Source organism: Symsagittifera roscoffensis, chromosome 2 (genome assembly GCF_963678635.1).
Source record: "Symsagittifera roscoffensis chromosome 2, txSymRosc1.1, whole genome shotgun sequence".
NCBI classification, from domain to species: Eukaryota; Metazoa; Xenacoelomorpha; order Acoela; family Convolutidae; genus Symsagittifera; species Symsagittifera roscoffensis.
This window is the reverse complement of record NC_087063.1, coordinates 24,995,957-25,022,416: the sequence shown is the minus strand read 5'-3', so window position 1 is coordinate 25,022,416 and position 26,460 is coordinate 24,995,957. Positions and strand designations below refer to the sequence as shown.

General features: G+C 35.2%; 3 protein-coding genes across 8 annotated transcripts in view; 2 read left to right on the top strand and 1 right to left on the bottom strand.

Moving 5' to 3' along the window:
- Positions 1-26,460, top strand: part of LOC134840457 (adenylate kinase isoenzyme 6-like) — a 478,618-nt gene that overhangs the window by 265,822 nt on the left and 186,336 nt on the right. The window lies entirely within an intron of this gene.
- Positions 1-26,460, bottom strand: part of LOC134840454 (calmodulin-lysine N-methyltransferase-like) — a 525,993-nt gene that overhangs the window by 370,400 nt on the left and 129,133 nt on the right. The gene's annotated exons all lie outside the window — the stretch shown is intronic.
- Positions 1-26,460, top strand: part of LOC134839350 (protocadherin Fat 1-like) — a 216,854-nt gene that overhangs the window by 176,059 nt on the left and 14,335 nt on the right. For 3 of the 6 annotated variants that reach the window (XM_063854867.1, XM_063854864.1, XM_063854869.1), the window contains exons 19-35: positions 899-1,043; positions 1,531-1,545; positions 1,715-1,729; positions 2,496-2,779; positions 3,274-3,486; positions 5,822-5,976; positions 10,801-10,982; positions 15,044-15,190; positions 15,474-15,506; positions 17,109-17,299; positions 20,241-21,024; positions 21,354-21,574; positions 24,297-24,422; positions 24,662-24,805; positions 25,095-25,274; positions 25,580-25,730; positions 26,094-26,332. In XM_063854867.1, coding sequence (XP_063710937.1) covers positions 899-1,043; positions 1,531-1,545; positions 1,715-1,729; positions 2,496-2,779; positions 3,274-3,486; positions 5,822-5,976; positions 10,801-10,982; positions 15,044-15,190; positions 15,474-15,506; positions 17,109-17,299; positions 20,241-21,024; positions 21,354-21,574; positions 24,297-24,422; positions 24,662-24,805; positions 25,095-25,274; positions 25,580-25,730; positions 26,094-26,332 — 3,225 coding nt within the window. The remainder of the gene's footprint in view (positions 1-898; positions 1,044-1,530; positions 1,546-1,714; positions 1,730-2,495; positions 2,780-3,273; positions 3,487-5,821; positions 5,977-10,800; positions 10,983-15,043; positions 15,191-15,473; positions 15,507-17,108; positions 17,300-20,240; positions 21,025-21,353; positions 21,575-24,296; positions 24,423-24,661; positions 24,806-25,094; positions 25,275-25,579; positions 25,731-26,093; positions 26,333-26,460) is intronic. The other 3 variants (XM_063854865.1, XM_063854868.1, XM_063854866.1) reach the window with 3 other exon arrangements.

Here is a 26,460-nt window from a genome sequence, read left to right as displayed (position 1 = left end):
TTTTCATGTTAAAAACTTGTCAAACAATATCACTTAAATCATTTGGTCAATTCTATTACTTTGTCAACAACAGGAATTTTTTGAATATATTTGCATTTTAGCTTTTCTTCTATTCGATTTTTTTTGCTGGCTGTTAAACTATCTAATCCCGTTTGGTGTTTCAGTTTTTTTTTGTTTTTTTTATTCGAAATAAATGGTGTCTTTTTATGTAATGGATTTGTCTACTCATATTGCATCGCTGGATAGCAAAAAAAGTTTCCTATGCGTTGTTGTGTTCTTGAGGGACTTAGAGTTTCAGTTTAAAATTGTTTGGTAAATTTTTATGACAACAATTTGTTTTCTGGCCCGAATGGTTTCTGCTCAAGTATTGTCATCTTACTTACTGGTGCCGAAGTTTTGTTTTGATGCTAATTTATATCTAGTTGTTTTAAATGGCAACAAGCGTAATAAATTTTTGGTAGTCTTTTACGGCTCCCTTTTAAAATTTCTAAGCTTTAATCTCATTCTTTGTCCATTAGCTTGCCATGCTATGTTTCTGAGTTTTGCATATATGCGAAGCTGTGTTTCACCTCTGTGTAGAAATATGAGCAAAATAGCTTCTACAACTGTCAAAAAGAAAAATTTTGAGAACATTCATAACTCGCGGCGGCAAAACTAAGTTATGAAACCACACTAAAATTTCTGATAAAGATTTGCCGATTTGCCTCAAACTATCGCTTTTATCGAAGTTTCCTGATATCCGCAATTGAGTACCATGACGAATTGGAAACACAAAATTTCCGTAGCTTTGATAGCCTTTAGTCTCTACCTCATGTAAAATACCTAATTGGAACATAGTTGAAGGATTAAAGCAACAAACTGCTATGATATAAAAAAGGAGTAATATTTTGTTCTGTAGGTGCATGCAGTCGATAGAGACATCGGGAGGAACAGTGAGGTGCAGTACTCTCTGAGTCCCAACCAGCCTCAGGACATCCAGGACACCTTCCATGTACATCCCACCAACGGCAAAGTCACCATCTTGAAACGCATCGGTAGACCAGGTACGTAATCAATCCTGGTTATGGCATGTCCAAAGGTTAATTGGAAAGCAATTTATGACATGTATAAGGAACAATTGCTAGACAATAAAAAAGCAATTACTGAATCAGTTAGAACAATTTGGATCCATCTGTTCTAATAAAACTTTAGTGACAATCGAAAATTCTCAAATGCGTCATAGTCTTCTTTTAAAGTAGAGTTCTAGAACTGTTTTCATTCTTTATTGTTGACTAAATAAGCGGCAGTTATCAAAAATAGTTGATAGTTTGGCTACGGGTTATTTTTTGATTTTCGCGGGTGGTGCTTTAAAAAAATTTTCTTCAAATTTATTCTATTTCTGGTCAATAAATATTGCTGGTAAACTCGGCTTCTGAAAATCTCTATTTTGCCAAAATTTTAAAACAGTTTTTCCCTTGTGCTGTACTACTGATACAATTCTTCATGAGTTTCTGAGATCAGTGAACTTCATTAATTTTGTTGAAATTTTAGGCGCGGTTGCATCAGGTATGATTTTTAATGAGTGCCATTTTTTGATTAATTAAACTCGAACTGTCCTCGTGGGTTATCGCGTAGTGTCATGTGAGTTTGTAATTTGGAGATTGTTACCATCTAAATGCATGTTTCAAATTATAGAAACTTATCCGAAAACAAAATTATTCTAAACTACTTTCAGGCGTTCACATTTCAGGTAAATTTGTGACACATTGCGTGTTTTACTATCATAAGTGAAGATGAGCTTCAAATTTGAGTGCAAAATATCCGAAATTTCACTTAATGTAGAACCCATGATTGACATCTGAAATCTAATGGAGTTTTGGTAATGCAATGTATACTAAAAACTGTAGATATCGTCCAGTTTTTGTACCATAAAACCCGTAAATTATTAACGAATTTGGAAAGTGTTAATGAAGATTAACAAAAATAACTCCACCGTAGATTTAGTAGTCATAAGTGCCAGATTGAAACAATTTTTGAAGCAGATTTTTAATAGAATTTTAAAAATGAAATACTTTTCCATAGAAAACATCAAGGGGGTAGTTAACAAGATCCTTTAAATGTAGGCGGTTTTTTCTAGGACAACATATATGACCCATGCTTCTTGGTTGAGAGTGGGCAGTATTTCCCAGTCCATAAAATAATGATACAAACCGCAGTTTTCGAAAAAGAGCTGAGCAGCTCAAATGTTCATCATTTCCTTTGATTTTAATTTCGAAGATGATCCAAAGTTGTCAAGATGGACTTGCAAGATTCTGGCTCAAAAATGCATTCTCTTGCAATCAGTTTGATTGGTCTGATAAGACATCCCTTTAAAACTTACTTACTTTTTTAAGCTTCTTATACGATCGTGTTAGGTACCTCATCCAAATCTTGATAACGAACCACTAAAACCGTTCATATCCTTGATTCTAAAAAAACACATGCAAAATTTTGAGATCTCACCCCAAATGTTTTAGAAGATATCATATCGTATCAGTTCTTCGTGCAAGCCACAGACATGGGCGACCCGAAAAACACCCAAAGCGTCCCTGTAGATGTTTACGTGTCACGCAACTCACGTCAGAAACGAGACGACTCTGAAGCCCAAGAGGACGAAAGTGCTTCTAGACGGTCGAGGAGAGATACGAGTGCATATAGGAGTGGGAGGGTCGATAAGCCGACGTTCATTTCGCCTCCGAACGATACAGTCATTCAACTGAGCGAGACGGCGCCTTTGGGAACAGTGGTTTTCACAGTTGAGGTAATACGAAAATTTGAAACACGTTTTCACCGATTCTACAAATATTCAATCTGAATATAAATAAGTCGTTTTTCGTTGTGTTGTTCCAAAGAATTTTTTGTTCTGAATTATGAATTCAAAGAAGATGAATAAATTACGCAATTGACTGTTTTTAAGCCGGAAATGTGGATCAAAGTAACTAATAAACAGGTAAAACCATATAATGTGATACTATGTCATGTGATTAAAGATCATATCGGATATCCATGATTTGGTTAAATCACCACCTTAACTATCTAAATTCATTTTCTAAACAATCGTAATATTCCATAGAAATGATAAAAATGATTGTGATGAACTGTTAATTTAGTATTTTTGAGTGATTACTTCAAACACACCCTCAGCTAGTATACTTTTTCATTTCTTTCTATCATTCAAGGGATAACTTTGGGATGAAGTATGTCGTATTTTTTTCTTAATTTTTGATTTTTTAACCGATTGATTCCCCTTTTTAGACGAGGACTCTTGACACCGATCCCATGCAATACTCTCTCATGGATACCCCTGGGATGTCCAGAAATGGACCAGACATGTTCGAAATCAACTCGACTGGATCAGTCATCAAAAAAGCTAATTTTGACTACCAACAAGGCACTGAGGAAATAACATTGGTTGTGGTTGCTCAGACTTCAAATGCTTTTGTCTCATCCCAAGAATACAGAATAAAGGTCAGTGCTTTAATTGTCGCGAACACCGTAGGCATGATGGAGTTTTGAATTCGGTTGTTTTTCCCCCGCAAATTTAGGTACAACGAATTTGACGACAAGTTAACGACGTACAAGGTCGATTAATATAATATGATTAATCGAAATTCTCGAAGTACTATGAAAATTTCAGAAGATTTTTCTCTTTTAACTCACTGTAAGTTTGAAGCCAGAACCTTGAGCCTGTAAACCTATTACAATAATGAACAAAATGAGCTGCCGGAATTGTTGTCAAACGAACTTCGAAAAAACGACGAGAAGTTTAAATTGAATATCATATTTTTTACCGAAAAGGGGAAGTAAGACTATAAAGTTGATTACGAGATTTGCAAAAAATTGGTTTATAAGATTAAAAGATTGCATAATAATTAGTTTTTGAGATCTTTACTTGAGGTTAAAATATGTGACTACTAACGCCAATCCGCGGAAATGATTGCAAATCAAAAATATTCTGTTTTTCTCGGCACCGAGGCGTTTTCAAAATTGTTTTAATAGAGCTGGCTTTAAACTGAAGGCTCCTCAGTATGATGAGCCTTCAGTACAAAACCAGCTCTATTAAAAATATTTACCTGATTCGAATATTTACCTCATTTGTGTGATACATGATGCATAGTTTAACGTGTCAAGAAAAAATGGTCCGAATTTTTTTGTTTTTGAGACCAAACTAAAGATAAAATTAAACAGCTGAGTTAGAGGCTGATGTCCAAATCAATTTGTTCTAGGTTTTTAAAGCTTTTAGCGATCTACTAATTGGAAGTTCGTGCATTTTTTCACCTGTTTCAAAAGCTTTTCTGGATAAAAAATAGCCGCTAGACGAGTTCATTAATTGCTAGACGAGTTCATCGTTTTGCAACTTCAAGTTGAACTGCTGTCTGCTAAGTTTTCTTATGCATTTTTTGGTTTTCTCCAACTTTCCTACAAAAAAAAACTAGTGAAATAACTTCTTCTGTTTTCTGTTCGCTACGGAAAAAATATATATTATAATTTTACTTACGTCTAGCTAATTTTGATCGTTTTCCAGCGTTGATTCGTTTTCAAGTGTTGTTCTTTGTAAGTTCTGGAAGGTGCATTTGATTTTTTTAAAATTTTTTTATCAATTTTTTTTCTGCTCAACAGGTGTCTGCTCAAAGATTGTCGGCTTAGTTGCCATATCACAGATTTTTCTTTTCTTATAGTTTTTTTTTTCGTTTATTGTTTCCACATCATTGTAGTTGAAAGTGCAAGTGTTATTCATTCTAGTCTCAGGTGGGACTTAAAACTATAAAGATTTTTTATGAAAGCACATTTTTTCTGCACTTGTGTCTGCTCAAATATTGTCGACTTTGTTTCCTCTTCTTAACTTTTGTTCCGTTGCTAATTTAATACTCAAATTTCTGGCATGTACAATGAACTTCTATCGAGACCTACGAAAATTTAATTTTTCCTAGAACTAGTATTTTTCAACATTTTCCATTTTTTGGACTTGTGTTTTTGTTTGTTTTCAATCGCAAGTGGTGCGAAGCTCAGCTTCGCCTCTATGTTGTAAATTTTTGTTCTGGGAATATCGCTTTTTTGTTTGTTTTTATTGGTTTTTTTCAGAAGAGTGGTTTTTTCTTCTGATTTAAGCAGTTCAGCTTTAATTGAATAATTAAATTTTGTTTTTGAATTAGTACTGCAACTTGCAAAATTATCGCATATAGTGTCGGTTTAAATTAAATCGGTTGATTTGCCGCATAAAACGTCGTTTGCAGGGCGGAAATATATTTTTATGTTGTTAGTTTTTGGGATTAGGCCTAAAAACTAGGAGTTTTAAATTTTTTATTGCTGAACATTTAATATGATACTTTTTATGTGCTCAATGGTCATGTAATTCTGTATTTTCAGCTTAGTTACGTTTTAATAATTGTTGTTTAAATGCCAATTCAATTGCATTTCTCGACTTTTTTCTGAAATTGATTTTCACTCGAGACAAAAGTTCAGCCTGATGTTTTTTGTATTTTTTTATTTCGTTTTCGTGTTTTTGTATTGTTTTCTTTCGGCAAGTTTCAGATTTGTTTTTATTCAACTGAGATTTCAAGTATTTCAATTCAATTTTCAGTTAATGGTTTTCCAAATTTGAAGCAAACGACGGTTTCATCCAAAAGCATATTCAAATACTTTTAAATGCAATACGCTTCCCATTATCGAAAGCTATTTCTAATCGACGAGCTGTTTTTGAGAAAACAGACTGTATTATTTGATTTTTGGTCGCAATAAGTATAGTTGAAAATTTTGTGGTGCTTGTGCAGCAATCGGCTACTTTTATAATACATTTTTATAGATCCTAGACGAGAACAACAACGCGCCCAAGTTTGAGTCACAAGTGTACTCCATCTCTCTTCCCGAGGATTTCTACCAGATAGCTGCCGACACAGCACGTCACGTGATCACAGTCTCGGCTACAGACAGCGACTATGGGGCCAACGGACAGATCATGTTAGTTCTTGAACGCTTCGAAATGAAGTTTCTGCCTTTTTGGATGTTTTTTAAGATGATTTTTTTTCCAGAGGCAACGTCAATAAGCGCCACAAGCTTAAGGAGCATATAACCTGCTATGAAGAAAAGACTTGGATTTTCATCAATAATGTTGACTATATCCAAATAAGGATGTTTTTATGATATTTTTTCAGCTTAATATTTTTCAAAGTCGGAATCTTGTGGTCAAATAACCACTACTTTTTCTTCATTTAAGAAAAATGAAGTAGCCTGTAGCATATAAGATGTACCCTATAAAGCATATATGAAAGATAAATTATGCTATTTTTGTGAACAATTTTAAAACAATAAGTTATAGCTGTACCGTCTTTAATTCAAAATCAGTGTCAAATCGGCATATTTGGGGTGTTACTTGTGAGTACCAGACAACATTGGATAGCAAGAGGTCAAATTTCAAATTTTGAGTTATTAAAATCGAACTGGAAAACGGCTCGCTCTTATAAATTGTTATAAAAGCAAATTCTCTTCTAATATATAAATACTAAGTATCGATATCAAACGTGGCCCTACCCTTATTCTCTTAGTATGACAAAATGATCGATCATTTGATGAATTAAAGGGTCTTTTGCCGGCATACTTCGATTACCTGCTCAAGATTAAATTCAAGCAATAAATTTGTCGTTTTGAAGAAGACTAATGAACAATTGCGAGAATTAGGGATAAAAATAGATATAATCTCAGTCCAATAAAACCTAGTGCAAATCATAAATCTATGCGTTTATTTTCTACAATGGAAATTCAGGCCTTGAGGATTTTCTTTTCAATTTTCACAGAATCTATTTCGATGAATTCTCATTTGAAGATTTTTACAGTGACATCGGAACTCTCTGTGCTTTTTGTGCAGTAACCAGGTAGTCTCGATGTTATAGATATTGTCTAATTAATAGACCACGGTTCACAGTCACAAGTCACAGCGAACTAAGTAAAGGCAACTAAATCTAGTTGACACTTCTGTCCAAACCAGTTTAGATCAAAATATTCGCAGTCAAATTTCCATCAATCAGATCCATCTCAAACGCATTAATTTTTGCGGCAAAACAGCCGCAGACAAATTCGTTTCAATTTTATACCAGAATTCTAATGCTGAATCATGGCCATGCTCTTGTGACCAGTGACCAATTTTTTACCCTTGCGATGAGCAAGGGTATTGCAAAAGCTATACTAGAATTTTTCTCCTATATAACGTTGCGCACAGGATGACTGAAATTGATGGTCTCCTCCAAATCCGTACTTTTCAACTAACAGACAAAATGAGCTTTTTTTGTCTTAATAGATTTTGGTTTTTATCATATCGGTTTAGTGGCCTCATATTGCGTCTTTTGATCAACAAACAAAGTTTCTTATCTACATGATTTGAAGGGTAACTTAAATATCACTTTTGCTTGGATGCTAATTACGGCTATATGACAAAAGATCCCTTATCTTAAGATCCCAAACGAGAAGATCCTAGTCAATAAGATACCATTTCAAAGGATACCTCGTTCTAAAATCGCCCACGACGTAAGATACCATAATAAAATAACAAAGAATCTGAGAATTGAAAATAAAGCGGTTAATCAATCAAAGCAAAAACAAAGCGTCGGTTAAAATCAAAGACAACGCAAAAATTTTGCTGCTTAAGTTTCGAACATAAATGACCTTGCCAATCACTTGGCCTTCAAATTGAAACTCAAACTTCAAAACAGCTTAGACTACAAATGAATTTGAAAAGGGTTTCCAATTAATCAAAACCAACTTTGCCAAAAATGGTCTGATTTTCCAGACAACTCAAGTCTGTGCAAAATTGAAATTGAGTTTTTGCAAAATTTTAAAGCTTCGAAATCATTTTCATTAGGAATCATTTGCCATTCTATTTGGTACAAAATATCAATGCTCAATTTTGATAATTTTTTTTTTCGCTAACGCAATACTCAAAGGGCCATCAGGCCCCTATCCTCAACATAGCGTCCCGTAATTAAGGGCAATTGCTCTGGGATCAAAATGCTAGAGACAGCATTTTCGAATGCGAATCGTAGTATTGCGTTTTGGCGTTCTCCGAGAGGGCGCAGGGAGACGTCTATAAAAAAGTTGATCAAACAAGTTTAATTTAGAAATTAGGCAAAAACTAAAACAAAATTTAATAGGTTGGGCAAGTGAACGAATATAAGACAATAAGTTAGAGTCTGTGTATGAACTAGTTAACTGTTGAACTTTTCCATTCAGATCACGGTACCTTTTCCTAGATAAGTTGATAGTACCGCTAAATGCCTTCAAAATATTGAGTTTTTGGTTGTAGGAATCCAGTTGAATTTTTTCAAGGAACATATATATTGAAGGATGGCTGCCTTGAAGCAAAGCGGTTACTTCTAGATGCCTCCCTTCAACTGCATTTGTGGTTCGGGCTAGACCACACACAGCATTCTGATAATTATTCCATAAAGAAATAGGAAAGAGTGTTTTTCGGCCAATCAAATCCCCTTTAATGTACGTTTTTTGGAAATAAGCCGTGAGCTCGTCTAATTTTTCGAGATCGTTTTGTAAAATGTCCAGTTTGGTCGAACCCGATTTCCACTTTTGACTCCGGCACAAAACTAAGCGCAGGAACCATATTCAGCGCTAAGACTAGCTCGCTGTTTGATTCGTAAGTGTTTTTAAGGCACAATTCGGATCTTTTCCGCATAAAGCTCTGACTAAGGTGAAAATAGCATCCCTTGATGTCAGTTTCAATGAGACGCAAAAGCACTCAATGGCGCAATTTCAAAGTCGATCAAAAAAATTTTCAACAATTATTATGCGTTCCGTATCTTGTTATCCGCTATCAAAAAGACAAAAGTGCTTCAAAAGATCGGGTATTTCGAAATGACGGTCATCTGTGGCAATAGTGGGCAGGGATGTCGTTTGTTTACTTCTGTTCAAAAATCGCGTTATCGCCGACTGGGAAGGCAAAGACAGTTGGGTTGATTTGTCGTCCTGCACCAATTGCAAACTAGCTGCGATGATCTGGCTGTTTACTGGATTTAGTTGGTTCCTAACCGTCTCCTTCGTTTGCCGAACTAGTTGCCGAGCTTCTGAGCGTCCTGCGTTGAGCTCATGACTATGCTCGTTGCTCTGTGAGATTATTTCGCACCCACAAGTGATTAAAGTTTTCGGGCATTTATACGATCTCCATTTGCTGGAGCGCCAGTGTGTTGTTGTTTTCGTACCGCGTTTTTTTTTAAATTGAACGCCGTCAAGAATAATCAGTGTTTGGCTTTTTTGTGAGGTTCCCCAAGTGAAAGAGTTCGTTTTTGACCATTCAATGAGTTAAAGAGTGAGATAATGAATGCAGAGTGTATACATTCTCAGTTGAGTTGTTCTATTTCAATGCCATATTAACACTAAATGAAACACATGCTGGCACTATCTTAGTCCCAAAAATGAGTCCACTTTAAATTAAGTTATCTTATATTTGCGTTGTTCTTTAATAGCTAATTGAGATATAATTACTCTAGATTTATTTCTGCTTACACTTTCATCATGATTTTTCTTCATAATTCATGGGATCTTTTTAATTAGCATAAAATTTTATGGTATGGGCAATTTTTTACAAGGGATCTTTTGGTAGTGTATCTTTTGTCATGGGAGCTTTTGGTATGGTAGCTTTCGTCCTGACACCGCTAATTACACTTATTTTTTGTACCGCAATCAACTTTTCTTATAAGCAAGACAGTAAGTAAAACAGTAAGAAATCGTAAAAATGCTTTCAGTGAACCTTAGCGACTCCTTGGATACCCCTTCCGCGTTGGCCTCAAGGTAACGCGGTTGCCTTTGAAACCTAAGGTTTGAGGTTTCGAGTCCCCGCTGGAGCGTACTTTTTTCACTCTGAATGAAGTTGAATTTTTTTGCCAAAAAAATTCAGGTAGTTTTTGCAGCAAGATTTCAAAATTTTGACTTTTAAATGTACGAAATTTTTATGACAATTTTTTATGACATTTTTTTTGTTTTCGGCTCAATGGTCTAGCCGCTTTTTTTGCCGGCTTAGCGGCCGCTGGGTAAATATAGCAGCCTATTTAAATCTGGTGGTTGTGTTTCTTGAGTATTTTGCTGAAATTATTTTTATTTTTTCCCAGAAAGAAAAATATAAATACATTTTTCTCAATTTTGTTATTTCCGTCTCATTTTCAATTCGCTAGCTTGCAATGCTGCGCTTGACTTGTGTCGCCGCTAGTGATGTGCGCTCCACATCGCCTCTCTGTTTAAAATTCAATTGTCTCATTTTGAATGTTCTCCTTAAAATAAACTTCAACTGACACAAAATCAAGACAAAGAGATGAATTGTAGATCTAATTGTATTCGATGTTTTTTCAAATGGATTTTTTGTCGCTGCTTTCAAATCAGCGTTTTTCGTCTCATTTTCTATCTGCTATTTTGACATGCTATATTTGTGCTGTATCGCAAGTGGTGCGAAGCTCCGCTTCGCCTCTGGTTCAATGATGATTTTGTCTGGAATTAATTTGATTGGTATACCCTCCGAAAAAGCACATCGGCACCGCAGTTTTTTGGAATCTGTTCAGCTATCCGTCAGCCCTATCATACGTGTTGAATAAGATTCACCCCGAAGTATATGGGACTTTTTCAGTAGTTCAGAATATGCAAATGTTGTTGCTTAGTAACAAGTTTTGCCCCATTTTGCAACATGATGATATAGTTAAAGAGATTCATTTTTTATTTAGATTTAGCTTAGTTGCAAAAATGCGCGCCGTGTTTCTTTACGGTACCATAGTATTCACTCTCTTGTTATTGCAGTTACACGATGAGTGGTGAGGCATCGAATGGGTATTTCGACCTGGACTCTACCACTGGCCGGGTATATGTGACCAGACCTCTGGACAGGGAGGAGAGGGACTCCTATCTCCTCACCATCAGTGCTGTGGACAGAGGCAGGCTGCAGTTGATTGACACCAGTGTAGTCAATGTCACTATTATAGGTATGCAATGAGATGTCTCTAGAATCTCTGATTAAAGAATTGATTGTTTAACTTGCAAGAGCTAGTGTACTTGTAACCGCAAGTATTCTTTTTCAGCCAAACAGCTTTCCCACAAATCTGTATGAAACTGACCTTGTTTCATTATCAAAACTCAATATTTTCCAGTCCCCTTCCATTTAGTAGTAAATTGCCTGCCTGGGAATCCTAAGTTTTGGGGTTTGAGTATCGGCAGGGGCCTTGTTTTTTTTCGATGCGTGGAAATTGTAATTTTTTTCTGGGAAATTTGAATTGTCAGACTATTGTTTGTCTGCTTTTTTGTGGCCTTAATTTTTAAAACATGAATATTATTTCCAGTTTACCCAATGATTTGGTATTGATCCTTCAAATTTACCAAATCTGATATTGTATGAATTCGTATTTATTTTATTTCCTGTTTTTTTTTTGCTTAAATGACTTCAGCATAATTTATATTGAGTTAGTCACCTTATACTTCTTTGTTTGAAGGGCAAAATGAACAAAGATTTGTATGCTTTTGCTTTTTTCTAATAGGTAGGGGTGCAAAGCTTTAAGTTCCGAACCTTAATGGATCAAATTTTTTTATGCTTATAATTTTATTTTCGATTCAACGAGCGTCTGAGCAAGTATTGTCAGCTCAGTTGCTCTTCGACAATTGATTATGTTTATGTGGCTGATGATTGTGTTTTTCGACATGTTTTCTTCAAATTGGGCATTATTTGAGACAAACGTATGAAATTTTTGTAAATGCCCTTTTTCGACATGTTTTAAAATGATTTCTTCGACTTTGTCGTTTTTGTCTCATTTTCTATCTGCTAGCTTGCAATGCTGTCTTTGTTTTGTATCGCAACTGTCGTGGAGCTCAGTTTTATCATTTGTCAATTTCCATCACTGGACCAAATATATTTTGCTGATTTTAATTAAACGGACAAAACAAACGTTCGGAAGGCTACGTGCGTTTCTTCAAATTAGGTTAAATTTTGTAGTCTCGCCAAAATTAATTTGGTGTTCTTTTTTTGCAAAAAATGAAGCAAAACTAGACCGAAAAATGGGCTTTTACGGGCCAATACCTTTGCTTTGAAATTATGCTGAAACTACCTGGTTAACTTTTTTGCTCAATTTTGTGAATATTAGTTTTTTTCTTTGACAAAACAAAGTTTAAAAAGTCTAAAATTATATTTGAATGTTTGATCGGCAAAACAGGCTAATTTGCTTTATAATTTTTTTTTAACTTCGTGAGCAATTTAAAAATGAATTGCAGGTTACTGCTCAAATATCACGTAGAGGTTCCGACCACACTTGTTTTTAAAAAAGCCACCAATGAAAACACCGTTTTTTGGTTTTTTTCCTTCCAATTTTTGACGTTTCTTTGTGCGTAGTATGAGAAGAGGAAGTAAAATATACTCTCGTTAACTTCATTGTTTTGCAGCTTAGTTTGCAGATTTTCACTAGATTCTCTTGTTTCACTGCTGTAAAAATCAATATTTTCAGACCAATTTTTTACGTCATTTAGTAATTTTTGGAAGCTTTAAAATATCAATGGAGAAAAATTTAATATGATATATAATTTAACTGCTTTTTATTTTACTTGCGAAGCGAGTGTTTTAGTACGAACCTTCTTTTTACCGACCTAAGTCGCAAATATTGGTGCCAATTTTGGGGCACCTTTACAGCTTTTTGATAGCATATGCTTTCACATTCGAATAGTAAGAAGTTAACACAGTTGATGCATTTTCAATTCATCAAATGAACCGAAAGTGATTTAATTCAAACAACCTAACAATCATAAAAGCTCGATTTCAGACATTTTCTAACTCAATATATCTCAGAATGTTTATGTGGCTGATGATTGTGTTTTTCGACATGTTTTCTTCAAATTGGGCATTATTTGAGACAAACGTATGAAATTTTTGTAAATGCCCTTTTTCGACATGTTTTAAAATGATTTCTTCGACTTTGTCGTTTTTGTCTCATTTTCTATCTGCTAGCTTGCAATGCTGTCTTTGTTTTGTATCGCAACTGTCGTGGAGCTCAGTTTTATCATTTGTCAATTTCCATCACTGGACCAAATATATTTTGCTGATTTTAATTAAACGGACAAAACAAACGTTCGGAAGGCTACGTGCGTTTCTTCAAATTAGGTTAAATTTTGTAGTCTCGCAAAAATTAATTTGGTGTTCTTTTTTTGCAAAAAATGAAGCAAAACTAGACCGAAAAATGGGCTTTTACGGGCCAATACCTTTGCTTTGAAATTATGCTGAAACTACCTGGTTAACTTTTTTGCTCAATTTTGTGAATATTAGTTTTTTTTTTTGACAAAACAAAGTTTAAAAAGTCTAAAATTATATTTGAATGTTTGATCGGCAAAACAGGCTAATTTGCTTTATAATTTTTTTTTAACTTCGTGAGCAATTTAAAAATGAATTGCAGGTTACTGCTCAAATATCACGTAGAGGTTCCGACCACACTTGTTTTTAAAAAAGCCACCATAGAAAACACCGTTTTTTGGTTTTTTTCCTTCCAATTTTTGACGTTTCTTTGTGCGTAGTATGAGAAGAGGAAGTAAAATATACTCTCGTTAACTTCATTGTTTTGCAGCTTAGTTTGCAGATTTTCACTAGATTCTCTTGTTTCACTGCTGTAAAAATCAATATTTTCAGACCAATTTTTTACGTCATTTAGTAATTTTTGGAAGCTTTAAAATATCAATGGAGAAAAATTTAATATGATATATAATTTAACTGCTTTTTATTTTACTTGCGAAGCGAGTGTTTTAGTACGAACCTTCTTTTTACCGACCTAAGTCGCAAATATTGGTGCCAATTTTGGGGCACCTTTACAGCTTTTTGATAGCATATGCTTTCACATTCGAATAGTAAGAAGTTAACACAGTTGATGCATTTTCAATTCATCAAATGAACCGAAAAAAGTGATTTAATTCAAACAACCTAACAATCATAAAAGCTCGATTTCAGACATTTTCTAACTCAATATATCTCAGAATTTTTTGAAATGCATAATTTTTGAATAATGTGGCTTTGTGCTTTGCGGTTTGTTACATCCAAAGTTAGTGTGGATGCCTTTAGTTTGTAATATTCCAACTGATTACATGCAAGATTGAGTCTATTTGTATTTGGTTCCACTTTTGGAAAATCGCATTGGCAAGTTATTAGCATATGTAGCTGTTTTATATGTGACTAGTGTTTATCGGTTGTTAAGATTGCGTGGCTGAGTGGATAGTGTGTGAGAGTCAAAATCTCTTGATTGCAGTAGGGCGCAGATTCGAATCCTACTCGAAGCCGAGATTTTGCTAATTCGAGGATTATTTCTACTTTTTTTTATTTCACTTGATAGAGCTGCTCTTTGGTCGTGTTCTCGCAAGAGTTTTCGAGGGGCAGCTTCGCCTCTGTGTAATAGCTGATTTTGTGTGGAGAAAAATTAAAACACGCCCAAGACAAAGAGCTCTTTTTCACTTTAGTGGTCGGAGCAGAAAGTTACCAGCTTAACGCTTGGTAGTTTGCTTAAGCTTAAAATGTGGTCCCAATAGTGCATTGCTTGGCTCGAATTACATTTCCTCTAACATTGATATTTCTTGGGAGAATAATTTTAAAAATATATATATATATTAATTTGTTTCATGTTCATTTAAATTTATATTTCAATTTTTTTAATAAAAACCAGTAACGATAGAATAAAATCTAATCGAAAAATTCAAGGCTTGGCGCTGATGCGAGGAAAAACTGGTCTGATTTGTTTTTGAGTTTTTAGTCTCATTTTACGTGACAAGAGCGAGCAACCGGCCATTCTTGTTTTAGTTGGGAAACGCTTGTTGTGGCATCTTCAAGTGTAATGTCGGAATCAATTGATGTTGAGAATTATTCAATGCTCTTTGAAAGACGCTGTATCTACGAAATGTTTTCTCTTTGAAATTTATCGCCTTATTGGTAAAAAATATTTCTAAAATAGATCCTAAAGCTCAAATGCCGACTCAGTTTCCTTTTGCTCAAAATATAATTTTTCTAATTTCTGTTTTTGACTACATTTAGACCTGAATGACAACTCGCCTTTGTTTGCGGAGAGAGAAGCCAAATTGGAAGTGAATGAGAGTGTTGAGGTCGGAACAGTCGTGATGACATTGCACGCACACGATAAAGATCTGCCTCCAAATAATTTCGTCTTCTACTACATTCAGAGTAAGATAAGATATTATTACGTCATATATCTCGTAGTCTGTAGATTATTGCATCATAGCTTATGTAGTTTTTAGATTGGTGAGCTATGAGCTTAATGTGTTATAATTTTCAAAGTATCAATATATAATAAGAGTTCATGAAGTTACCATGGATATGAAAAACCTACATTTGATTTTTGAGATATTAGGAATTTTTGTTATGCTTTAGTTATCGAATAATATGTTAGTTAATTGCTTGACTAAGTGGTTTTTCAACTGATTTGAATGTTGTTTTGTGAATTTAGATAGTACAGCATACCAAAATGATTCGTCTACAGGTAAACAGTCGGAAGTTGCTTAAGTAGCTCAGTCGCATATTAGAAACCCTCCCGAACAGTTTAATAATAATTCCCCTAAATAATTATAATCAGCTCAGTTAGTTAGATGAAATAACTGCTTTTTATCAAGTTCATGGGCTTAACTGTGAGATCACATTTTAAATGGTGTGTTGGGTTTTCTGCATGTTTTCATCGGCTTAATTGTCATCCGCTGAATTGTGATTGGTCAACGAGCTTAAATATTTTGACTTATTGTAATGCGCTATTTGTAAATAAACTGTTTTATGTTGGTTTCAGGATACAGATACTGATCTGAAGCTTCCAGAAATTTTTAAGAAACTGAGTTTTCAAGGAACTGATTTTTTTTAAAATAAGAGTTGAAATAAATTAAATTGATTATCCAAACAAGAAGTATTTTCTGTATTTAGGTATTTTTTGTGCAAATTGCTGAAACTATTTATCACATGTAACCTTACTAAATAACCACACTCTTAGATCAAATTTTACCGCCTCAAAGTTCTAAGACTAGCTTTTTTAAGCGAATATCTGAAGAATAGGTCATGCAGCTCTTTATCGATTGTTGTCTTCAGTCTGTGCTGTTGGATTAGATGTGATAAGACATAAAAATGCAAACCGACCAGTAGTTGTCTTATCGGCCTAAATGATCGTCTAATCTCCTAATCCTCCCCTGAATAAAGCCCAGTTCAAGTCCACTGCGTCACCCAAAGATAGAAGTGTAATCACAGCACAATGCCCTCACGTATAAATGGTCGATAAATCCGAATAAGCTTTCAAGTGGGTTTGTTTCATGGGCCAAATGGATTTTTCATGGCTTGGAATGAAGCTTTCATGTTTTTAAACCTGAATGCTAAGGTTAATTTAATCAATTCAAGCCTGCTTCTTCATAAAATCAAGTTTATAGGCAAAATAAATGTCAACAGTTGAAATCAAAACTGAATTTTTCAATTGTTTTTGCGTAAAAACTTAGAAAATGACTATAACGTGCCTTTCATCGGTAGCCTTTGCTCTGCGCCAATACCAAAAAAAGTTGTTATTATATTCAGATTTTTCATTGTCAGAAAAGTTTGAAATATGAAAATTTTAAGTGGATTGTACAAGACGATGGTAGCCTTCATAATGACGTCGATTAACCAGGTGTCAGAAAAAAAATATTCCTGAAAATGTGGACGTTACGTTTTTATCGTGTTGTCTTGCCTGGTGTGAAATCATCCTGGTTTGTTGAGGTGTTCTTTGATTGGTTTCTTTGGCACTGTTATTCTGTGTACCAATTGATCACATCCTAAGAATCACAACCAATTTTTTCTACCTGCATTATGTTGTTTCAGATAACGAAATCGACACGCCTTAAGAAAAAGGCATATTAATGTTACTTTAGCAATTTTTTCAGAAATTCTACCTAGCAATAATCTGAACGCGTTTGAATTTAAATAACTTTGTGTAAATTAATAAATAGCTCACAATTGCTAGATTGCTTCAAAGATACACGTCACTGCTAGATACGTTGCAATGATACTTGTCATTCTGAGCTGTCAATTATATTTATATGAAATGTTTTAATTTTTACAAAAATCTTAATTTTAGCCGGAAATGAGGACAGCAAGTTCAATATCAACCAGAGCACTGGAGATGTGTATGTGCATGGCAGATTGGACAGAGAAAGGGCCACTAGATACGAATTGGTCATTGTGGCCACGGACGGAAAGTATTATGACGAGAAGAAGGTCAAGGTCATCATCACCGATGACAACGACAATGCACCTCAGTGCACTCAGGTGACTGAATTTTTTTATGTTACGATATATTTGATAACACAAATATATCATTGATAATTTGATATAATTGATAACACAAAAATATCACTGATAACACTGACTTTATTATGTTAAGATATATTTGATGACACAAAGAGTAGTAGATAGGTTTCCGTGCAACTAGCGAAGACTGTTACGATAATTTTTGTCCTCGGAAAACTTTGCGTGCACTCAATTTCCAATATGTAAGTAAAAAGTTCAATTTATATATATTTCCAGCAATACAATCGGACTCATGATGAAAAATTTTGTTGCTCGTTATCGATCATCAAAACTTTACAACAAAACGCTTTCTTTTTAAGGGCACAGCTTCAATGATAATTCGGCGCACGCTAGCCAACATTTTTAGTTTTGGTCCATGAGACAAGTTTTTCTTTTTGGGTCTCAGACTTAATCAAGGCTGAATAGAACTCGGTCGAAAAACCAGTACAAAAGTGGCAAAAACGGGACAGGATTTTCTTATTTCTCTTCATTAATACGTGCTGGTGGCTGCTAAAACCCACGGTCTATGGCATATGAAGAGATCGTTGTAGCCAATTTTAAAGGGTCATTTTATTCCATCATAAGTTATTCCATATGCGCGTCAATTTTTTTCGAAGCTGTTTTCAAAATCTTTGACGCTTTTTTGAAAAGCAAGTTGGAGCAAATAATGACTTATAAGACGCAAATTCTATTATTACTTTACCTGTTATTGCCTACATTGTCTCAGTTTTTCAGTAACATTTTAAAAAATATTTGCCGTTGAAAATTAGTTGAAATACAGGATTGTCAGTTTGGAATACAGGATTGTCAGAATACAGGATTGTCGGCAAATAAATTGGCTGTCTTGCTTACACGCGCTGAGCTATTGGTACAGAAACTTCTGTTATAACACGCATTTTTTGTCCAGTGAAAGCCGCTTTTTCGTTTTTAATTCTGTACAATTCATTTACCCTAGCCAACTTTTGTGAGCGTTAGTGTATTAGTACGAACAACATAACAACATAACAACAATAAAAACTCGGTTTCAGAAATTTTCTAACTCATTATATCGAGCAATTTTTTTAAATGCGTAATTTATACATGATGAGGATTTATGATTTCCAATTTTTTACTTGCAAACTTAGTGTGGATGCCTTCAGTTTTTTCTATGTTCCGACTTATTATTTGCAGCATTGTGTCTATTTGTATTAGGTGCCACTTTTGCTGCATGGCATTGGCAATTTATTAGCATATGTAGCTGCTTTATTTGTAACTAGTGTTTGCTGATAGTTAAGCCTTCCTGGCTTAGGTTTTTTATTTCGAGACTCATTTCAATATTTTTTTTCTTTCACTTTATAAAGCGGCTTTTTGCCGTGTTCTCGCGAGTGTTTGAGAAGCACAGCTTTGCCTCTGTGTTAGAAAATGTGACAAAACAGCGTTGGCGAATATTGTTTTGAAAATTGATTAGCGTTAATTGAGGTAAAAATGAAAAGATTAGTGTGCTTGGTAAAAACGCTATTTTACCAACGATTTGAAAAATATTGTCCAAAAATGGTCGAAAAATTTCGTCACTTGTTCTATCTATTTAGCAAACGTGATAAACTTTAGTTATAACAAAGTTGTGAAAATTAAAGCCTCACAATTATTTTAAATGCGACTACCCGACAGTGTTCAGATCTCAAAAGCAAAATTTGAGCTTTCTTTCGGGATATCAGTTAATGACTTTTCAAGAGCATTAGATGCCATAAACGTACCCGATATTGATTAGCGATAGTACCTAGCGGTAGTGTGGCTAGGTTTAAACTAACAAAAAGCGGTTTTTCCACTCCTCTGACTTTTATTTTCTATTTTGTGATTTCAAATAACATGAGGTATATCTGCTAACTTACATTTGCGATAAGCTCAATTACTTTGGGTTAATTGTTGTATTTTTGTTCGCCTCTGTGTTGTATTTTTGTGATGATAAAGTAGAGGGGATTAATAGTTTAGGTTAGATTAGAGATTGCTTTTTATCAGAAGCTCTAAGATTCGAGTCCCGATGTCTTCAGAAACCTTTGAAATTGTCTTGCAAGCTTTATTTTTGTGTTTGCATGCGTTTCGCGAGCTCTTTTTCTCATTTTTCCTTGTCTTCGCTTATTCATCTGCCGACCCAAAGGGTCCTACCTTTGCACTAATTTGAGATATCCATTTTGGGCTGATGGAACCTAAATTTTTTCTTTTGGCGCCAATATGTACTAATTTTAGGGGGCAACGCGAGCCAAAAAACACAATTTTTCAATTTTTTTTTTCAAAAAATGCCTAAAAACACGCCGTTTTGGCCTGTTTTTTCAAACTTTTGCCTGCGGCACAAAAGTTTTTGCCAAAACGCACTTTTTAGTGCTTTGAGAGAGCTAGCAAAATCATTTTGGTCGACCTAAAAAAAAAGGTCGACAAACTTTCGAATTTCTTTTTTTGAAAATGCGCCCCCCCCCCTCGAGATAATCCTAGATCCGCACCTGAGTGAAACATGGGATCAATCATGCCTGTGATATTTTGAAATTCATCTGCCTGTGATATTTTCAGTGACTATAATTTCAAACTGTTTTCAATGTTTACAGGGACTGGTATGTAAAATTTAATGATTCACGTTCGCATGCGGCTCAAACATGCAATTTCATTGTTATCAAAATATTGCTGGGACTGTTAATGTTTAGTTTTGAATTTTATTTTAAAAATTACCTAGAGAGTCTGATTAAATACCAATATCATCGTTGTAGTCAGAATTTTATAATGTTACTGTAACTGCTGATTAAATGTTATTATAGATTTTTCACAAAAAAATACGTAACTGTTAGAATTCCGAGCATGTATTTTTTTCATCTTCTTGGTTATCATTAGCTGCAGTTTAATGGTAGTTCTTTTAAGCCGTTATTCGGTCAAAAGCAATAAATATTCTTTTAAGGAACCGAAGGAAATCAAAATTCCCGAGGACACCCCAATTGGCACGACAATCTTCGACTACAGTTCCAATGTTATTGACATAGATGCGGGATCCTACAGCAAGATCACCTTCTCTATTGTTGTTCCCGAAGGAAACCTGCGTCCGCCATTTTCAATAGGACCTGATAGCGGGATCCTGAAAATATCTGAAAAATTGGACAGAGAATCCGAGGACCGGTACGACCTTTGGATCCGAGCGACCGATGGCGGAGGTCTCTTCTGCACCATCAAACTTCTGGTGTTTCTGTTAGATTGCAACGACAATGCTCCACGATTCGTTGGACATTCGGAAGCAGCGGTTGTTGAAACCTTTCATATTAACCAGTTAATAACCAAAGTTAGAGCAATTGACAGAGACTTGAAAGAGAATAAAACCGTCGAATACCGACTCATAGATTCAGCCAATGCACGTTTCAACATTGACACTGGCTCTGGAATGATTTCATTGGCTAGACTTCTCGACCAATCAGCTGAGCAGTATGTCCTGAAAGTGGAAGCATACGATCAAGGGGTTCCAAGGCTCTCAAGTACGACTGAAATTACCATCAGAGTTGGAAGTTCGAAAGATAAACCTCCTCAATTTGAACAGATGGTGTACCAAGTGTTTGTGTCTGAAGCAACTGAAACCGGGTCTCAAATTCTGAGCGTGATTGCGGTGGCTTCTGAGGAAAGCGAGAAATTCCCGATTTCGTATTCGATTGTGAACGGAAATGATGACAAGTTGTTCAACATGAACAGCTCGAACGGTTTGTTTTATCGGTTTCTAGGTTTATAAAAACGCAGTTGAATTTTTTTTAAACTAAAATTGTTTGACGAAAAAGAAAAGCAGCTTGAAAAAATAAATAGTTCGTGGGCAGGAATATCTAATTAGTTTTCTAAGCTTATATAATAATTAACTAGGTTTCTGGTTGGAGCGGCGTTTATCGGCTGGAGTCAAAATTTTAATTAAGTTGATAGTTGTATTGAAAAATTGTTACCTTAAATGAATTTTTCGCAATTTTTCGATTTATAGCTTGAAAGGAATTATCTCGAAAGAAATACATTCATCGATTGTTTTTTCATCATTTTTTTGTAGGTTCCATCTTTCTGAATGAGAAGCTCGACTTTGAGAGGGTGCGCAGTTACCAGTTAGACGTCTACGCCATCCAGCTGAATGACTTCCAGAAGCCCCTCTCGGACAAGTGCAGTGTGCTAATCAATGTGACTGACTCGAACGACAATGCACCCTACTTCCCCCAGGGCATAATAGAGAGGGATATTTCAGAGGATACCCAACATGGAGTGTCAATTTACGTGGTATGTTCAGTTACTTTTTTTTGGTTTCTAAAATTTGTTTGCTGTCTGTTTTCTATTAGATTAGTTTTTTTCTAGATTTTTTAATTTTTCCTGTACTGAATTCTTGGTTCAGAAAACTGAATTCTTGTTTCAGAAAAGCGTTCTCCGCCAGGACTAAAATCTTACCCCTATAATATTGCGAACTCCCTCATAACACTTCTTCCCCATAAAATATTGCGAACTGTTTTTTGAAGTTGTTTTTCTGTCAAGGAGTTACGTTACTAAAAGCAAATTATATAACTTTGTGCTTTATGTAGCTTGTGGGGTATGATTTTAAAAAAAAATCTCAAAAAAATTCAAAAAGTTTCTTGAAAATTATTCCATAGACGTTAAAGTGCAATCAGAACTACAACAAGGGTTTCGCCTTGATGCGAGCTGTCTGTTTCTTATTGTTTCGACTTTCAAAGAAAGTGACGGAATATTTGTGCTCGGGATGTTTTTTTCTTCAGACAAACTTCGACTTTTAACTGGCCCTTTTTGGCAGATTTTCTTATACCGTCTGAAAAATATCGATGAGGAGAGCTCAAAACTGAAAAAAAAAATCTGCTGGAACCATTTTTTCATAATAGGGGATTAAATCTAGGACTACTTTGAACACAATTAAGTTTGGAATAATTAATGAGTGATATATATTGTCCTTTTTGTAGGGCAGGTGGTGATAAATTAAATCATTCCAAAATGAAATAAGGCAAGCAATTTGCTCATACTGTTACGTTACCAGACGCAAAAAATTCATCCTGTACTTTGCATATCTCGTGAAAGGGGGAGGAAAAGAAATGTACGGGGGGAAAATGTTGAAAAATCAAAATGGTTTTAAGAGTCGATGAGCGTAGTTCAGACTCTTATATAGGTCGTGATAGTTTTTTTTGATTTTTTTTTCAGGAAAAACTTTAAAACACTCTTATAGCAAAAGAAGTGCATACATACTTATAAATGCACATATGAATGCTTATACGTAAAATGCATTTTGAGTTTAGTTCCCAGACGCAAAAAATTCATCCTGTACTTTGCATATCTCGTGAAAGGGGGAGGAAAAGAAATGTACGGGGGGAAAATGTTGAAAAATCAAAATGGTTTTAAGAGTCGATGAGCGTAGTTCAGACTCTTATATAGGTCGTGATAGTTTTTTTTGATTTTTTTTTTCAGGAAAAACCTTAAAACACTCTTATAGCAAAAGAAGTGCATACATACTTATAAATGCACATATGAATGCTTATACGTAAAATGCATTTTTGAGTTTAGTTCAAGTTAATTTGGTAGAGGGTAGGTAAAATGGACTCTACAATTATGAAAGCTTAAATGGGGCGAAAACACGTGTTTTCTAGTTTCTAGATTTTCTGGTTTCAAGTCGAATTTAGTTTTTAGATTTTCCCGCGAAATAAAAACTTTTCTCAATCATTCAGTTTTCTCAAACTGGCGTCTGAAGTTTTTTCAAATAAAAGCAACTTATATAACTTCGTACGTGTTATAGCTTGTGAGGTATTGTTTTCAAAACAAATCTCGTGAAAATTCAAAAGGTTTCAAGCATTTTTCAATAGAAAACTATTCCATACACCTTAAATGGCAGCCAGAACAACAAGGGTTTCGTCTTGATACGAGCAGTCTTGACTTCTTTGTAGATAGTAGGCAAAATGCACTCTTTAATTGTGAAAGCTTAAATGGCGCAAAAAAATGTGATCGCTATCATTCCTAATGTAGGAAGTTGGCTGCCAGAACAAGAAGCGTTCAGAATTCAAGACAGACTCTTCATTGTATTTTTTGTTTGAAGTTCGAAATTTGGAGTTCTTTCAGAAAAAAAGTTAATGCTTTTCTGTTTCTTTGCGTTCATTGACTCTTTTTAAAATTTCAATTTGCTATCTTCATTTTTTAGCATACTTTTAAACATTTTTTCAAGAACCAAGAACCTTTTCATCGACTCTATGAGCAATCATGTTCAGAACAATCAAGGTTTCGGCATGATTTGAGCAGGCTTGCTTATTTGATTTGGTAGTTTTTAGTTTTTTGTCTACAAGCGAGCTTGCAGTGGTAGCTTTAACATTCAGTCTGCTTTTTTTTAAAGCTTAACTCATTCAATTCATTGCAAAGTTTTTATGCAAAATTTTCGAAACACATTTCATTTGTGCGCCCTTTTTGAAGCTAGAAACAATCTGACCTCAAACTCGTATAAAATATATGCGATCATTTTTTCTTAAAGTTGTGAATGTTTTCAAAGTTTGCATTTTGTCAGTTTGCTGGACTAAAGTATGCGCATTTGTCTGCTCAAATTTACAATGTTCACGGATTAGCGCGGTGAAATAATTTCAAATTGCTCAAATGATCATTTCAAATTGAATCCAGGCAAGCTTAATGGTCCGAATAATTTCCGTACTAGATTCAATTCAGTTACTTTTTCAGTACTCGTTTTTCCTGAAATTGATTTTCTTTCAAGACAAAATTCTGAACTATCTTCAGTTTTGCTTTTTTTTTCAGAACTATCTCATGCCGTTTTACGCTTGTGTTTCTGAAGTGTTTTTCCTAGGTTACATAAAATCTTCCTCGGATATTAAAAGAATGCAGTAAATTATCTGGTTATCTATTTGAATGAGTAACCTTTTTCGTTGAGCTGCTTCGGGTTAATAAGACATCTTTTCTCATAGTATGTTTATGTTAATGATTTGACTCAATTTCCTGCTTATTTATATAGGCGCAGGCTCTGGACATGGACTTCAACTCTTCGCTGACTTACCACTTGGTGACCAAGACTCCCAACTTCGTTATCACTGCCGAAACTGGAGTAATAGTAGTGGGCAGTGCCCTAGACTACGAACAGGTCAGTGCAGTTGGTAAAGTGGAGTGTTAATGATTGTCCTCCGCGTTTCAGCTAAAGTTTCGAGGGTTCGATACCCGCAATGATCCGTGCTCGTTTGAGGCAGATGCAAAACTTCCCACGCCCAGAAGTATAACCAAAAATAATTCTGTTGCTGTTTTTGAAAATTGGAACAACAAAATGAGAGTAAAACTGAACGAAAAGAACAACAACAGCAAAAAGAGATTTAATGTGTTTTATAGAGGACGCACTTCACCCTGAAGATAGCAGCGTACGACAATGGAGTTCCTCAACTGAGTGGCTACATGCAACTGAAGTTGAACATCATTGACAGAAACGACAACCCGCCTCGCTTTCAAAAAGACGAGTACAAGGTCCACATTCCCGTGAGTTCAATTAGCTGCTAAATTCCGAAAAAGTCAAAAATTCATAATCGAGTTTTCCCAATTATACAAATGAATCGGTATCAAATTAGACATCACAATTCAAAACTTTAAAAATCATTTAAATGTATCTCACTTTCAGTTGGTAAAATCTGACGATCTGCTAAGCTACTAAAGAATTTGAAATGATGAAGACTTTTTTTCCATTGCACTTGGTAAATTAACTGAAACTACCGAATTGAGCGAGTTTCGAACCAGAACTCTCTGTTGCGAGCTTGTTTAACTCTTTCAGGAAGACTTCCCCGAGAGTGACGTGTTAGAACTGATCAAAGTGACTGACCTGGATGGTCCTGGAAACGGAGCCCCCTTCATTTTCTCCGTGGTGGGGGACTACGCGGACAAGTTCTCAGTGGACTCAGACGGTGTCCTAAAGAACACCATGAAGTTGGGAGTCGGTTCATATAAGTTCAAGGTGAGTGAGGAGTGTATAAACGTTAAAACTCGTCTTCTGTCGATCAGATTTTTTTTAAAAAAATACTCCACTTATTAGAACGAATTATTTTTTCCAATTGCTTTTTATTTGCCCAGCATTGGCGTTTTCGATTGTATTCAAGCTTGTCCTTAGCAAGCGTTTTGGTGCTAGTAGGTTAATTCTGAATGATATAAATTTTGACCCAGCTTAGTTTTTTTTGCATTGTATCCTGTAAAAATGAAGTAGACCTCCAAACCGATTAAAAACTTTTGAGTTAAAATAAATGATCATTTAACTGATTGCAGGTGAATGTGATGGACTCTGGGCTTCCTCCGGCGTCGAATGAGGTGCCGGTCATAGTGGAGGTGTACAAGGCTAGTGCTGAACCCCCGAGCATATTCAATCACGAGGTCTTCATCATCATCCTAGAGGACACTTTCCCCGCCGGAAAAATTGGTACCGTATTTATTACCATACAAGTATTGATCGGACTCTGTAACAATATGACTTAACAAGGGGGTTATTTTTTACCAGGTATAATTTAAATTGAACTCTAACTGTTGAATAATTCCTAGTAGGGTGGACGCTGGTTACGAGCCACCATAGGGTAGCTTGTTAAAGCCGTGATTGTAATACAATCAGTACTCAGTACTTCTGCAGTTTCTGTGTAACAATGAAGGTAATGTTCCGTGGAAAAATCAACAAGTAAAAGTTCAGTTTCGCTCAAGTTTCTTAACATCCTTCTGTGTTCGTTACAACTTATCCTTCTATTCTTTCATCTTCCATAGCTAGCTTAATCCGACGTGTTTTGTTTTTCAGCCGAATTGACGGCTGTGGACAATGACAAACACGACCAACTCTCCTACTGGGTGCACAAGCAGGAACCCCGTAGAACTCTAAGTCAGTCTGGCACAGCACTAACTGTCAGGGGAGACCAGACTGCTCTTAATGCAGAGTCAGCTGAAGAGGAGGGAGATGGTTCTCTGTTCTTCATGCAGGACAGTGCCCTCTTGGCTCAGACTAATTTAGATGAGGGCAAATATCATATTATTGTCAAGGTCAGTGTCACATATTTTTGTCACGGTCAGTGACTCGAATTTTCGGAATACTTCTGAAACTACCCTATTTTTTTTCAAGAACTTCCTCAAATAATTCAGAAAAACCAACAAAAGAAGTTTTCAAAATT